This window comes from Drosophila yakuba, chromosome 3R (assembly GCF_016746365.2).
Source record: "Drosophila yakuba strain Tai18E2 chromosome 3R, Prin_Dyak_Tai18E2_2.1, whole genome shotgun sequence".
NCBI lineage: Eukaryota > Metazoa > Arthropoda > Insecta > Diptera > Drosophilidae > Drosophila > Drosophila yakuba.
This window is the reverse complement of record NC_052530.2, coordinates 20,724,992-20,741,887: the sequence shown is the minus strand read 5'-3', so window position 1 is coordinate 20,741,887 and position 16,896 is coordinate 20,724,992. Positions and strand designations below refer to the sequence as shown.

At 42.9% G+C, this 16,896-nt stretch overlaps 1 protein-coding gene across 6 annotated transcripts in view; it reads right to left on the bottom strand.

Annotated features, from left to right (window-relative positions):
* LOC6537706 (sterile alpha motif domain-containing protein 5) overlaps nt 1–16,896 on the bottom strand; it is a 155,442-nt gene that overhangs the window by 31,277 nt on the left and 107,269 nt on the right. Inside the window, exon 5 of one of the 6 annotated variants that reach the window (XM_039376432.2) lies at nt 1,933–6,618. The exons of the other annotated variants lie outside the window; for them this stretch is intronic. Within the exon in view, the coding sequence (XP_039232366.1) occupies nt 6,580–6,618 (39 nt within the window). The 3' untranslated portion in view covers nt 1,933–6,579. Of the gene's footprint in view, nt 1–1,932; nt 6,619–16,896 lie in introns of those variants that run through there. 6 annotated transcript variants of the gene reach the window in all.

Genomic DNA, 16,896 nt, shown 5'->3' with positions numbered 1-16,896 from the left:
CCTCATCCACAATTCCAATGTGTGTGTGTGTGTGTGGGGGTCGCGTCAGGTGCTCTGACTGCTGATGAGGCCACAGCACGTGTTGCCCTCGTTCCAGAGGTCCTGGGACGCTGCACAGATAGGAGACGTTTAACCTGCAAGTTGATTTCACTTATCCCTTTGCAGCACTCCTCTTATTACGTAATTTCATAGTTTACTTTGCCAGTTCGGCTCAGCTCCGCTTTAAGTGGCAGGAAAAACAATCTCTTAATTTTCGTAAATCTGCACATCATAATTTATTTTAATTGCCTCTAAGACCCCGGTGAAGTTTCCCATTATTTCCCCGGCACACTACCCTTCAGTCTGGGCTGCCGTAAAAAATGACCCAGACTTTGTTTGGATTTGAGAAAATGTGGGGAAATTGCCAAAGAAAAGCAATTTATGATAGCCACATGGATTGTTTATGATGTCTGGGTCGGCTGTGGAAATTTACGTGAGCCAAGCCCACAACCAAAAAAAAAAAAAAACCAGAGAATGAGAGAAAAATAAAAGAAAACAAGACACGAATTCTTGCAATCTGGAAAACTTTTGCGGGGGAAACAACGTTACGGAGCTCGGTAGATAAATGAAACTAATTTAGTGAGCAGCTCATCTGGGGAGCCGGGAAACAATCTAAGCAGCCAAGGCAAAAGCAAAAGGCTTAAAATCATTTGCCCGCAAATATCCAAAGGGCTCAGACCAAAAAATTGTGTACCCAAAAATATGTAGATATGTGCACCTGGCGCTCTCCTTTCTCCACCTAAGCGCAAATATACTGAAACTTTTTTTGGGGAATGGGAGTGGAGGTGGGAGTAGGGGAGATGTTGGGTTTTGCGGTAAGTTTTTCGGCTGCTGGAGAGCTTTTCCCGCTCCTTTTCTCGGGCTCATGGAAAAACTGTTGCTATTTTGGCAGGCAACTTTTCCATGGTGCGCTGAAGCCCGGTAACAGCATTTGACAAATGCCGGCAAGACAGAAAGGACACCCAGGACATTCAGGATGTGTGTGTGCGAGTGTGTGTGTGTGTGTGGGTCGGTTCGCCCTCTAATGCCAAAGGTGGTTGTTGTGGCTGCGTTGCGATGCCCTGGAGGCTTTTGCACGAGGCTTTTAATAGTTTGATGTATGAGTGGCTCATACTTCTTCACTCCACTTCCCTTCCCTTCCCTTCCCTTCCCTTCCCTTCCCTTCGCTTGCCCATCGCTCAAGGCGCAGCCACACATATGCAAATTTTTCCGAAAGGGTTCGGCAACCATTTTCTCCCCCCCTTTCCTTGCCACTCAGTGTGTGTGTGTGTGTGTGTGTGTGGAAATTAACACAAATGTATTTAGTTTGTGCCCAAATATTTCATGTCTCGGTTTGGGGACTTAAAGGTGCCCTAATGGTTGTTCGTGAGTAATGACTTCACGTGGTTGGGGCCAAAGTTTTTAAGCTAATTTTAATTTCAAGCTAAACGCAATGTAGGCATTCATTTTGTGTCACAATTTTTAAATGGTTAGAATAATAATACAATTTAATGCTACTCATTTTTAGTGCAAGAAGTGAGTTAAATCTGGGTGGAAGTGTTTAATCGGTAGACATCTGGCTGTTGTCGCTGACAAATAATGAAGACAAGTTCAAAGCAAACATAAATAAAATTGTTAACATTCTCTCGTCGGCCCCGCCCCCTTTTCACCATCATCACGCACACGCCCCAACAATTGAATTTGTTTCATGGAGTACGAGAACACGAAATTTCTATACATAAGTATATTTCTAAAAAAAGGAATAAATACATATAACAAAACACAGAGAGTGAACGGGGGAAGACAAAAACTTTTTCCTTTTCGCTGGCTGGCAAATGAAATGCGCTCGTTTGATGTGAGCACGAGTTGTTCTGAATTCCCCGAAAAAAAACCCCCCAGATCCATCTATGTTCCTTTTCAGTTCGGTTTTTGTGTTCCCCATTTCATTCTATATATTTTTTTGTGTTTTGTGCTTTGGCTTTGGCTGCTTTCACTTTGGGCGTCGCCTTGTGCAATTGTTTGAATACTTTTGCAGCGCATTAAATTAGTTTCGTTTGAGTTAACGTGCCGAGACGAGATCCAGACTGAGACTCTGACTCAGGATGGCAACAGACTCCCGGCTCAGACTCACACTCAGACTCAGACTCAGACTCAGATCCAGACAAACTTATAATCATGTCAGTCAAAGGCACGGCAAGGAATTTGTACTATGTGCTCCTCCGTTTTCCTCAACCCCAAAATTCGCTGCTGCTGCTGTCAAAAAGTTTATGCAGACGGATCAAAAAAGGCCAGGACCCCTTGCGAATGCCGCAAGAAATTAACCAGCTAAATAAATAAATCAAATAACAATAATGGCTAGCTGCAAATGTTGCCAAACAGGGGTCGAAGTTGATGCCTTTTAAAGGCATATGAATATATAAAATGACATTTCAATGAATACGTTGAATGAAACGAATATTTTAAATCCAATTTTAACGATTTTTACATGTGCATTTGAATGGCGAGGAAACATTTAAGCGAGCGATTGACTTTAATGTAAACGTTGCACCACTTGGGCAATAAAAGTGTCGAACAAAGTCAAAAATACGTTCATAACTCGTGGAACTCCTGCTCCTGGCCAGCCTTTATGATCCCCCCTCCCATTGATCCTTGCTGCCAACCTTCTCTGCTAATGCCTTAATGCGCAGCAACAATAAATGTCCAATGCTCAATGAAGCTGAAAGTTGAAAAGCTGTAGCTGAAAAGCTGAAGCCGAGAGCTGTGAGCTGCGAGCTGCGGGAGGAGTGGAAAAGCCAGCCAGACGCTGGCTCCTTGGAAAAGTGCAACTATTTGGCTGCCACAGCTTCCTGGCATTGTTGCAAGGATTTTCCTCGAAGCCATTGAGCTGGTAATTGAAAAGCGAACGGCAGCAATAGCAGCAGCAATAGCAGCCAATGAAAGGCCGAATTAAAGCTGTTGACATACAAGCCGGGGCCAAGATCTTGTCTTCCGTTTTCCCGGCGCACGGGATTATAAACTTGTCGGATTGGAAAAGTCTTGAAAGGAGCTGATGTGCGGATGCTGCTAGTGGATATTCTGCAGACTTTGAACCCGCCGCAAAATGTTGTTTATATTTGTTTTTATTTGCTACTCTAATTGAAGTGCCATTGGCGGGGTTTTTAGGAAACGACCATAGTATGGTCGTTGTGCGGCGTGCACAACCCTTATGGCGAAATTATGCAATTTTCATAATGCTCGCTCCCCTTGATTGAGATCATTTGCTGAAGATATCGCCCGGACCCTTTTTTGTTGTTTGGCACGCGGCAACAATGCTGCGGTTTGAGGGCTGCTGAGCAATTTTCATAACTTCATTTGCATTTAATAGAAGCGGGGCACCATCATGCCATCTACCATCTACCATCTCGCCCGAAACCCAACGCAAATAGAAATAACAAAAATTAAGCAAAAATGTTTGCTACGTTCCGAAATATTTTCCTTTTCCCATTTCCAGTTTTTCAGTTTTTCAGAGCGGCAACAACAGCGACGCATGTCACCATCAAATAAATCACTAAACGCTGTGACAGTGTCAAATGTCAGGAGACAAGGGGCGTTGGTGGGGCGGCGCTAGGGATAAGGGATTGAAGGGTGCTGCACTGCGAGAAAATCTGGTTACAGTCACAGCAATTCATTAAATGTATGATCCCACTTCATTGTTAACTTTGCCAAGCACAATTCAGTCTGGAAAATGCAACTTATCATCTTTCATTGTATAATACATGCGTTTCATTTAATTTGTATATGTAGTTTTACATTGTTTTCCTCAGTGCTTGTGAAATTCGAGCCGCTGCGGATGTTGTCTCAGTTGGTAGGCGCGCAAGGGGACAATGACCGCTCATCCACCCAACTACTGGGCCTGCCACCCACCTTAACCCTTGGCGCACCACCCATCACCCATCACCTACCGCCCATCGCCCTTCGCCTTAACCCCCTGTTGCCGTGCTGCGTCACTTCATTGTTGACATTTAACGTGTTCGTGTTTGGCGTGACAAGTGACATGCTGTGCCTGTGCCTCTGCCTCTGCCTCTGCCCCTGACTCTTCCACTGCTCCTGTATTTTCATCCAGCGACTGTTTTTCCCGGACCGGCGACCAACTGTTGAGGTTGGGTTCGCGTTCGAGTCCCGAAAAAGGGTTGATGTACGTACAAAAACGTTGGCTGGGCACAAAAGGTAGCGTATAATTGCATAAATATGCAAATTAGTGAGTCCGGGGGGGGAGGTGGGAGAGGGTGGCCCGCCTTGACGCATTGTCGCCCCCAATGTCAACGAGTGTCGCCAGACAGACAGACAGACAGCTGCCGCTCACCCCCCGCTCGCAGCACCGTTCATAACACGCACTCCCAGCCACCCAACCACCCACTCGTTACACACCCGTTACCGTTCCCGTTACCTTTGCCGTCACAGTTACCTCAGGATGTGCGAGGCGCTCGAGCAAAAATCTATAGCATACTTTGCAGCTGCAGCCAAGTGCATAAGACTGCACAAACAGTCGAGGTCACCGAAATAGCACTTTATAGAAAAAACATATTACATATTTGATATAAAAAGTAAATGGGGATAAAATATTGTACGACTTTAGGCGGTGCAACACATTATCACAGCTCCAAATGCCTCTGTAGAAGCCGAGCACTTAACATATTTGTGATTTCAACCTTTATTGCTATTATGCTGACCTTCTCTGTGTGCTTGCAAGCATATCAATGCTGAACAAAAAGGGGGTGACAAAAGTAAAAAGTATGAGGGGTTGCCAGCAGCCGTTGGCATTTTCCATTGAACGGAAATGTGTCTAATTTCAATACAAAGTGACTTGGCAAAGGAGAAAGGTACTGGGGCAGATGCAATGGCTCGTTTGTTTCTCTCTTCAATTGCAATAGCAATGGCAATCGCAATTGCACTAACAAGCGACACATGAAAACGCAGACACATACGCACTCAGAAAAGGATATAAAGAAAAAACCCCCGGCATTACCTTCATTTGGCAACAGTTTTCATTTCCATTTCAGTGCACAAAGTGCTACGCTCTCGCCCTCCAGTTACAAAAGTTTTCTTTTAACCCTTGAGAGAAATATTTTTGTGCGCAGGCAAATATAAACAAAATGTTATTTATTGAAAATTGTTATAGACTTGCCCGCCCAGACAAGAATCTTAATTTTGTTGCCAAGCTCCCAGCTCGAAGTTCCAAGGCAGCTTAAAGGCAGGGAATTTTCATGTTCTTTTTAGTTATTTTCATTTTTCGGTTTATCGTCCCTATTTTTCTTTTTTTTTTCTTTTAGTGGAGCGAAACCCCTTGAAAGCACTTCTGCTCCCAACGGTGAGACGGGGCAACATTATGACAAAATGTGCATTTAAGTGCAACATTTATGTAAAATGTGCGTCTGGCAAGTTTCCCCTTTAAAATATGCACAAACATCCTTCGCCTTCGTTTTCGCAGGGAGAGGTGGACTTGGAACTGGAAACTCGGAAAGACGTTGAAAAAGCGCAGCTCAAGTTGGTGACGAGCATTTTGTAAGCACCGAATTGTGGGCTGGGGTAAAATTGGGGATTGGCTGCCATTTGCCTTCGCAAAAGTTCAGAAATTAAGTTTGCTGACAAACGTTTGTTCGGCAAAATTCAGAAGGAGCCGAGTGGCGGGAGGCGGGAGAAGGGAGGTGGTAACTTTGCCAAGGCATTTCTAAACTTAAATAAGCGCAACTTGCTACCCGGGCATGGGGCACATGTGCAGCTCACCGACTCGTTTCTCTTCCCCAGTTTGGGGTAACTTTTCTAATGCAATTAATTTCTGCACTCAACGAGGGGGTTGGAGCAGAAATGTGGGCGGGGACATGGGCGGGGCAAGGACCTTCCTGCGACTGGGCAAAAGTTTTTGGCGGCGTCGTTCTCTGTGTTTTTCGCACCCAAGTTGGCACAACGCACAAATTAGTGTGGCAGCAGCATGTGGCATATTGCCTCGTCCTTCGTCCTTCCGGAATAAGACTCCCCTCATCCCCTGACCCCCTCACCGTCCTCACACCAATTCTAACCATAATGCATGTCATAATGGCTGCAACTTCGGCGCGGCCTTCGTTCGCCAGCGAATTTGTCACACGCACAAATTGTTCAGCACTGCCAGCCTTGCCTTTCCTCCCATATTTGATGTAATTTAAATTTTTAATTAGGCACACAAATTGTTTTTGGCGGTTTGGCAAATCTCTGACAGATTTCCAACGCTTGTCTGCGAAATGATAATGAAAATGTTTAAATATTTACCACAATTTGTAACGACAATCACACAGACTTACAATAAACACAGAGCGAAGCACATACTATACATAAAGTTTACGTTTCCGGTACGGATTGTTAGTAGGGATGGGCAAAACTCTAAACTACATTAAAAACGGAACGATGGAAATTATGAAAATCTGATACAGTGAATGCGGGTAATGAAATAATGTATGGAATGAACAAATGTAAAACTCTGAATGTATGATGATGTATGATGTGCACAAATGAGAGCAAGGAAACATTGATGAAACATCGATTGCAATTTCAGGACATGATGCAGGCTTCAGGACATGAGGCACTTACCTAAAAAGAGAAGAAAATAAGAGGAAATTAGTAAATTGAATATCTCCTGAAGCTAAAAGCTAAGGCTTATCATCTATGGTTTATTTCGCATTATTTGAAACACTATCGTTAGCTTTCGATCTTCTTTTAAGCCGAAAACAAGTTCAATTAAAAATTTGTCAATAAATTCGTATTTTGCAATAACATGCCGCATAAATCTGCCAGACGTAATTGGCTTTATCTCTAGCCGATAAATAATAAATATCACTTTTATAATTAACTCTTCTTGTGTTTCTTGTCAATTTCCCGTGCCACCGTGCCACTCATATTTGCTTAAAATTATGAAACAAAATCGTTTGCATGCCACAACATATTTGCGTGTTAAATGAAAAACAAGCAAATCAGAATCACCGCCTGGAAAATGGACAATTCCAATCCCAATCCCAATAGCAATCCCGTTGCCGATCCCAATACCAAAATCCAATTCGTGCTAGACAAAAATATTTGCCTTGCATTGCAGCGGGTTAAATCTCGTTTATTTTGAGCTGTACGTTTTTGTTTCAGAGTTTTGGAACATTTTTATTCGGTGTGTGTTGTTTCGGGTATTTGTTGTTTGGTTTGCGGTTTCTGCGGGCGGCATTTATATCATATTTTTTCTCTGCTTTTTATATTTTCGCTCTGGGTTCTACGATTTGGTTTTTTTTCTTCTTGTTTGCGGCCTGGCTGCGATGTGTGTGTGAAGTTGGCAGGAAATGCGCTCGCGGCGATACAGCGTTTCAATTCGTGTATGTTAATATTTATGTTTTGATTTCAAACAACGCCACCTCTGAAATATTAATGAAATACAAACAGAATGTTAGCGTGTTACACACACACACACCAAAACACACCCAGCTCTGCATAGTTGATATGCAAATAGCGAGACGACTGCGAGACATTGACAGGATAAACACACACCTGGCCCTAAAAAAGAAGCCACAGAAAATGCAGGACTCGAGTGAAGTTCTTTGTCAATTTGCCAGAGCTTAGAAGTAAAAGATATCCCAAAACATTTGAGCGAGCGTCTGAGTGTGTTTGAAAACTTTTGTGCAGTTGAAAATTTATGCAAAGTCTATGGAAAGTCGCTATTGCTTTTGCTTTCGCCCTGCCGCCAAAGATAATCAGCAACTCACTCACAGCAAAAAAAAAAAAAAATAAAAGGAAGGAACCAAATATATAGGAAAAAGCCCAAGGAACAGTTCACGACTTCGTGAGCTCCTAAGTATGCTACGAATTTTTGGTGGTTGAATGTTCACCCGTTTTGGTCCTGCGACGCCTTCCCTTTCGATGCCGTGCATAACAAATATTTTATTTCGAGATTAACGCTTGTCAGGACCCATTCCAAAGTCTATCGTTTCCCCATATTCCAAATGGTTTGGTCTGTGTAAAAATGTAACACGAATGAAAAGGTTTTCGGAGGACATGGCGTAACATACACTCAATGGCGTAAGCTTTAAAAAAGTAATTTATTCAAATTATATAAATGTAAAGAGTCTACAGCTTTCCTTAATGCATATTTGTTTCATTTATAAGTAACTATTAAAATGCATTTGGAAACTCGCATATTTTCCATTCAGAGTATTCAAGGCGTGCGTGAGTCGCCAATTTCCCATTTTCAATTCGCTTTGTTGCACTTTGTAGCCTGCACACTAAGAGCAAGGACGAGAGCTGAAACAGCTGCCAGGAGCCACACCTAAGTCCTGGAAGCAGTGTGTGTGTGTGAGTGTGTGCTGGTGAACACAAAGAGCAGGGAGCCGGGATGAAATACGGAACAGGAGGAGTACCACATAGACAGGCAAATTTAGCTGCAGGCCAAACAAATGACAAAGCAGGATGAACGGAGGCTGCAGGACGACATCGGAAGCTGCTTGTCCTGCCAGCAGTCGACTCCTCGTCGCAAAAGTAAAAGTGGCAAAAAGCAAAACCACCGCATCCTCGCACGTTTTATTGATTTTCTTCGCCTGCCACATGCACATGCGTCGACGACCCTGGCCCTGGTGACTCTGCCCCACCAAAAACACCAAGCAGCAAGCAGCAAGCGGCAAGCACCAGGCACCACCCAGCAACCACTTCTCCAACATCATGGAGCCAACAACCCAACATCCAACTGGGATCCCCATTCAAGTTGGGTTTTTTGCGTACTTCCGGCGATTAAGCCGAACACGACTACGACGTTGGCATCGTCGCGCCATTTGTTTGTAAATTATTTAATGTTACGCTTAAATTTTCCGGCTCAGGCGCGGCGCAGCCGAAGTAGCAACAAAATCAGCTAACTGAATGAAGCTGCAGCAGCCGGAGGAGTCGCCTCGGAAATGTCTCCCCAACACGGCGTGTCTTTGAACTTTTGTTTCGCTTTATGCGTCTGACTGGCCAGGCAACTGACAACAGGCCGAGGCCAGCGGAATTGGATGGGTGCAGCAGGACCTGGCGGCCATACACTGGCAATAAAGTAGTCAAACCCGCGGATTGCACAACAAAGATCAAGCTAAACAGCACGAAAGCTACTTCAGTTAATATGGTTAAACATATCCCATTTGAAATGTTCTATTTGAGATGTTCAAATCGCAGTAATATAGAAAAGAAATCCATATCCCAATGACAATTTGGCACAGTGCTGTCTTTGCTTTCGGTTTCGGTTTCGTTTTTCGCATTCTGCATGTGTCCTTTGCTGGTGTCCTTTTAACTGCTCGTCCAGTTCCAGTTCCAGTCGCAGTCGCAGTCCCAGTACCAGTTGCCAGTTTAAGACCCATACACCCGAACTCTAACCCAAATACCAATTGCAGACTCGACTGGGGACGGCGGGCCAGTTGAGTTCTGGCCAAGAGCAGCGGCTATAGCGCTTATGTCTTTTGTTGTTCCATGGATTTGCTGCTTCCTTTGCTGTCGCCTGGTGCTTCCCTGGTGCTTGGTGCCTGGTGCTCTTGGCTTTGCCTTTGCCTTTGCTATACGTTCTCGAGTGGTATTTAACATTATCTGCTTGAGTACATGTTGCGGTATTTGCAGCAGACAACAGCAGTCGGGAAAAGCATGCGAACAGGACCCTGGACCCAGGACTCAGGACTCAGGACCCAGGGCGTGGACAAGGACACGCCGACATTTGCACTCTCCCATTTCAGGCAGCGTTGCTTGTTCCTTTTGGCCAGATCCTGTTTTTTTTTCGTTTTTTGTGTTGTACTTTGCCCGTCTGCGTTTCCGTCTGTCGCCATCTTTTTTGCCTGAACTGAAGCCGCTTATCTCTGGTTATGTTTTCTTACATTTTTGCCCATTGTTTGCTTTTGATTTGATTGTTGGCAGTGCTCTGTGCTAACTTTTAACGAAATGTCTACAAAGGATACGGCATATATGTCCGTGTGTCTGTCTGTCTCTCTGTCCATCTGTCTCTCTGTCAGATTCACAAGCAACCGCCGGCTGCCTTGGCATTTCCCGGCATCATTTTCCGTCTGACTAAATGCACTCTCCGCCCATTCCGCGAAACGAAGTGCCTGCGGCATTCCTTGGCTAGGGATTTATCTCTTGTCTCGGCAGCAGCATTAAAAGCTAATTAATTATGTCTTCAGCTAGCCAGTTAGTCAGGACGAGCAACGACATCACCGTCGTGATTTATATACGTATTAAGGAGCAGGGATATGTAGCAACAGTTTGCTGATTGAAAATGCCCGTCAAAAGTCTAGGATTTCAATAAAAAATATTATTTACAAATTGCTATATACGCTACTTGACACCTAGGCAACAAAATTTGTTACCTTCTTCTTATTTTTTGAGACACCATAAATCTTCTTCGGTTTCAGTTGGTTGGCAAACAGCAGATTGCTGGGATTTGAGATATATCAAAGCGGAGTGGCAATAGAATTTTTTAGCTGCCAGATATCGCATGACACTCCCCCGCAAGAGGGAAGGAAATCAGGACAAGAAGGGAAAGATAGATGGATAGATGGATTGTCCAAGGACTTAAGGGCTTTACTGGAAAACAGAAGCTGAAAGGGTGCCCGAGAATTGAAGTCTCAAAGCCAAGTTTTATGTCTGCATAGTAAAGTTCCAATTAGTTTAGAACGGCAGAGCAGCTAACCAAAGACCCCACAAATGTTTACCATATTTGCAAGACCAGGAAGTATTCGAACTATTTCCTTTTACTTTTCCCAGGAATACCCGATACAGAACTTTCCATGGAAAATGACTCACGGCGGATTTAAACAGTAAAATGTCAATGTTTCGTGGCATTTTGCTGAGTCAGAGAAAGAAAACGTAGAAAATGTTGCGCGTTGCGTTGCATGTTCTATGCTTTCATTACTGGGACTGTGATTCGACTTCAACTTTTATTACATTATTTGCAGTCGCATAACAAAAGCATAAAAGAGGCAACAGCGCCACGGTGAAGAAAATGGCAATTTCATGTCAATTGTCAATAAGCTGCAAATGAAATGAAAATATTATATAGAGAAAACATTTTTGTGTTGAATTCTTAGCTGGATGTTGGAGTTTTTACGACTCGTCGTCGCTGCCAACAAAGACAAGAGTGAACCGAAACGAAACGAATCGTGAAATATGCTGGAATTTATGCATATTTTATGTTTTGCCAAGTAAGGCACGTAACACGCATACGACATGTGGCCCAGGTTTTAAAGGCAGTTTTCAGGGAAAAATGCGTTTTTCCCTTTTTTGTATGTTGTTTTTGCCCGCCAAAGTGATGTCAAGTTCGTGCGCAAATATGAGCGATAAACACCGCTGGAGATCCCAATCTCAAATAACTGATGAAATGTTGGAGATTGGTTTTTAAGCATTATTGTTGTTTGCTTAGTTTTTAAATCACAAAAATCACAAGCTGCCACACTTGAAGCTCAAGACAAACACTCTTCATTTGAGGCCAGAAAGAGAAAGGGTTTCGGCAAAAAGCAGAGACAACACTTCACGTAGAGCCAAGTGCCCAGACACTCGCAGAGCGGGACGGCAGTACTTAGCGGGACAGAGAGGGGTGGATAGTGTTCTTCGCCTGTGTTTCATGCGCCATTTGGCAGACAACAAGAATGAAACCGGGATGGGCTTGGGAATGGGAATAATGGAGGGCTATTGCCGAGGAACCATCATCAGCAGCAGCAACAGCAGCAGCATCAGCATCAGCTGCACTTGAAACAACGTCGCACATGTTTCAGTCTCGCTATATCCTCCTGGCATATCATCGTCCTTCCCCTATATATATGCCACTCCCCCCGCCCACAGAAGTCTTGTCTACGTGCCGCTCCGTTCTCCTGGCTGCTGTTGCACTAATGAAGTCTCAAAGGCGCGATTAAAAATGTAACTTGTGCGCAGATACAAAAAAAAAACACTACACAGAAGGGGATGCTTAAAGGTTGAAGTTTTTAATACTCTTCCGAATAATTGCTCCCTTAGCATTAGGAAATGTTGGTACTAGTTTTCTGCAAAATAATGTTACTTTTAGTTTTGCACAACTACGCAATTGAACATGGCTACCGCTGATATTAAATGCACACTCTAACGACCTTTAAGAGAAAATGCTAGAACATTTCAATGATCATATAAGCATAAAGTCATAATGATTTATTTAATGTTAAATGAGTTAAATGACTTAAACCTCTACTCACTGACTATTAAAGCAATCTTTTTCAGGGCATCGCAGAAACTACGCTCAAGATTCCGAGACTCGCAGTCACATGCAAAACGCAGATAAAAAAGCAAACATGCCGATGGCCCTAAACGGAGGGTGGGGGGTGGGGTGTGGAAAAGGGGCGGCGGTGGTGGAAGTGGGCGGGGCTCGTTGGCGTTGATGCGCTGCCAAAGTGCTGCTTCAACACTTTCAGCACAACTTGGACTCTGCGAGAGTTGGAGTTGGAGATGGAAAAACCGATTCCAGCTGGCCAAGCCCAGCCAAGCCAACTTCAAATGAAGTAAAGACAAAAAGCTGTAGCACATTTATCACAAAGTCGCAGCCAGAATGGAGAGAGGGGGTGACTGACTTGGGTCTGATTGGAAGTTTGTTTTGCTGTTTGGGTGCTTAGTGGTCTAAAGACGAAGGACAAAGGGCTTAGTTGCGATACCCATACATCCACACGCCCACACACCTACACCTAACCCATCGCCTCTTCGAGGACATTCTCCTGTTCTTGTTCTTTATATAGATACGCATGACATTGAAAAATTTATTGCACGCTTGTGAGTTGGCTAGCTGAAAACTGGAGAGTTGCAGAAGGAGAATAAGTAGGGAAAACTGAGGGAAAGCCCAGGGTGGGGCGGTGTTCCAGGGGTTGTGTCAATGTCAATGCTGAGCCGCCCAAGGGGGTGGCTACTCTGCTTACCACCCCTTCTCTAACTCCTTTGCCACTTAACACCTTAGCGAGAGGGTGGTGGAAGCTGAAATGCAATTAAAATCGTATTTTTTTTCGCTATCCATTTTGAGCTGCGCCAGCGGATCTTGACATTTGCGTGATAAATGAAACAACAATCAGCAGATGAGATAAGTTCTCTTATCTAGTTCAGGCCGTCCTTTTACACAGCAAGAAAAAGTTGCCCATTTAACTCACAGTAAACTTGAATATAACCAGTTAATTCAACAGATTTATAGCAATATTTTTTAGATAGAGTTTCATGTAATTTAAATACTTTCCGATCTCAACAAGTATATATTGTTTCCTGTGTATTTATTAAAAAATTTCCCGTTTTGAACTGCCCGAGCTCAGCTGTGAAATTACACTGGTTGTTAACATTTCTCCCCGCGCTTTTCATCTGCGATCCGTTAAATGCATTGACTGTGAAATTCGCAATCCTTTCACACAAAAACACACACACACATTTAAATATATACGCATACATTTGCAAGTATATTTCACGCGCCAACGCAAATTTGAAAGCGAAATTCCGTCCGCTTTTCCTTTCTCTTTCTCGCATCCTCCCCTTCTCCGCCCCCTGCCATTTTCCGGCCTTCACCCCACCCCCACCCCCTTTTTGCTACTCCGGTCCATTTTTTGTCTATTTTTTGGCATTTAAATGTTTTACGGTGTCGTTTCTCTCGCTTTCTGTTCGTTCATTTCATTTGTTGGCTCCCGGTTCCCCGGTATTCCCTTCCAGGTTTTTCCGCCCTGAGCCCACCCACAATTTCACCACCCAAGCCCCCGCCCACCTCTTATGTTACAATCCCCCCTCGAAGCCCCCAGCGGCTGTCTGTTGTTTGCGCCTCTTCAGCGGGTTTTAATTGCGTTTGTATTACAACACACAGGCGAAACAACAGCAAAGGCAATGGCAATGCCAAATGGCAATGGCAATGGGAAATTTAAAGCATTTCACAACAATTCAACCCCCGCGCGCACTGCTCCCCCAAATGCGGCTACTACGCCCCTGACTTTCCCAAAAAAAAGTTTATTATATTTCAGTTGAGCCTGATTTTTCTGCTGTTGCGCTTTTCGTGCTTTTCGAGCTGGGTTTGCCGCGCTCAGCCTTTTGCTAAATTAACTTAATTGTTTTTGCATGGAATTAATTTCGTTGCATAAATTTTCACCTTCCCAACTTCCAACTCCTTTGGCTGTCAGCTTAAAGTGTGAAATGCGGCACCATTCGCATAATTTACCAGCCAAGTGAAAAATTTCCAGTCAGCCACTTGAAGGCCAAACAATTAATTATACACCAGACTGGCTGACTGGCTGCTGTGTAAATATTTAAATGTCTCAAATTAATGAAAAATACATTTCTCAAATAGCAAAAATATTATCTTGGGGCCAATTCATTCCTCTGCCAGGTTGAGTTAATGAGTTCATTTATATGCCGCATTTACACTTAAGCTTCTTTCGCAGAAAGGCTGAAAAAATGTCGGATAGCAAGTTGCAATTCATGGTCATCTAAGTCGCAAACTATTTTTGAATGCCTTATGGGTAATTTTCTTTTTTTTTTGTCTGCTCCCCCATTTTGTTAAGCATTTTTGTATTAAGCCGGGCTAATTTGCATAGATTTGGCGGGCAATCAAAATGAAAACCGAGAATAAATGAATGAATAATGGCTGCAGAGAAGATAATACTAAAGCCGCTCAACGAGTTGCTAGTGAGGGTTAAGCTTTCATTTTCCCTATTCTCTTTCAGGAGCGTTTTTTCTTACATTTTAAATTGTCTGTTTCCATCTGCTCCCATGGGCTGCCTTTCTCCACTCAAAATCCCCCAGAGACTTTGCACACATAATTTTCACTTAGCAGCTAAAAACCGATTTCCATACTCATTTGTTTCGATTTGCTAAAGTCTTCGGGGCTTCGAGGCAAGCTCAACCAACCAACCAACAATCAGCATAATTTCAGTTTATTTATAAGAAAAAAAAATTATGTGAAGAAATACGAGAAAAACCTTTTCTGAAATGCTTTTCAATTTACTTTTTTTACTTTCAACCAAATACCGCTGCTGATGACACAAAGAAAAGCCCACGAGCAATATAAATGTCCTTTATATACATATATGCACACATATGGAACGGCACTTTTAAAAAGCAACCTGAGCATTTAGAGAAGTTAACAAGGATTTAAAAGGTTTTTGCTGTCAAACACACACAATAAGGATACGAGTACAAGGATATGTGCTGCAATGCAGCTGACAATAAAAAAAATTGTCCATAAATAAGACGCGCAAATTGTCAGCAACCCAAGAACAGGCGATTACGATCCTTCAGAGAAATATGCGTGTATTTCATATACATGAGAAAATATGTTTAGGGGGTTGTTTCGTTCTGTGCCTCTTACTAAATTTTCATTTTGTAAATGAAATGTTCTGTTGTGTTGGCGCCATCAACTTTGTCTTCTAGTTTATCTTCATTTTTTAGCACACTCTTTTCGCTTTCGTTTAATTTTGTTTATGTCAACACATGTCCTTGGCAGCTGGCAGACGACCGAAACGCGTGCACGGCAAGCAGTTTAATTTCATTTCAATCACGCTAAAAGCAAAACATAATAATTTCTCAGCTGTCTGAAATAATCGGAGGAACGCTGATGCTGTGCATTCCTTGGAAAAGTGAGAAATAATACAGCCACTTGAATTTTCTTCAGGTTGTGGCAGCTCCGATTCATAAATCACACGGATTTGTTGTCTAAAATCGAAAACTCTTGCTTTTATTTCTCAGTTTGCTCGCTTTTTTTGACGAAATCGTTAAATGGGATAAAAGTTGCTTTGCTTTGGTAAATGCCCTCTTCAGGTAAAAACAAATTCCTAAAATCCAAAATATAGTATACTTTCCACATTTTGTTTAACCTTTTGCCGGGTCCTGATTAGTTTTTCTGTTTATACAATAAACTAGCGAGGGTATTTGCTCGTCGTGCAATACCTTTTCATTACATTTCCCTTTTTTTGGGCTCAGAGTTTTGGGATTGACCTAGTCAACCATAATATATGGTACAGCTAGTAAAGATATGCAACATTTTGGCTATTGATGGAAAAAGGTTTGTATTATGGCCCCTTTTTTGCTGGCCACGTCTCCTGTTGAATTATTAATGAAGCGTCCAAATTGTGTTGCCCAACATATGGTTTTGTTTGGCCAAAACAACCACTAGACTGAGACTTGATTCTTTGAATAGGGATTTTTAAAGCCCTGGCTTTTCATAAATATCAATATGTTTGCCCGACCTTGAGCAATTTCCATAGAACCCTTTTCTGCCAGTGGCTTTAAATATGTGTATTTAATTTGTTGCGTTGTAGCAGGGCAAACAAGTCCTTAATTAAATTAACACAACAGACCACATACTCCTGCAAAGCACACTCACACATGCTTAACCACTCCTGCACACATACACACGCCTCCGTCCGACCAACCAATGTGGGCGTGTTTGTGGGCAGCAAAGTAAGCAATTTCAGCAAGTGTTGTTTTTTTTTATTTGCGATTTTCATCCATCTCGCTGATGGCTGATTTTTATATATAATTGCATGTGCCTGTATTTGTTGCACACACACATTGATGCTATTGCTGCCGTCGAAATATCTGAAATTCACTTTGCTATTTGCCAAAGTTTCTGCAATTTTTGTGGCTGCGTTGTTGCTATTGGGATGAACCCTTTTTATTATCGAGACTATTTGTTACTTTCATTAAAAAGTTATTACTGTTGTTAAATGACACCTCTAAAGTGTCATAGTTACAAATGAGTTTATTCCTTTAGTTTTCGTATCTCTTGTAAATCCCTTTGTTCAAGCTGCAAGTCTTTAATGGTTAATGTTGCCAGTACTCTGGTTACTTTGACTGTGGCTACTGTGTTTGGTCGTAGATTACTGTGTTGCCGTTGAGCTGAACCTA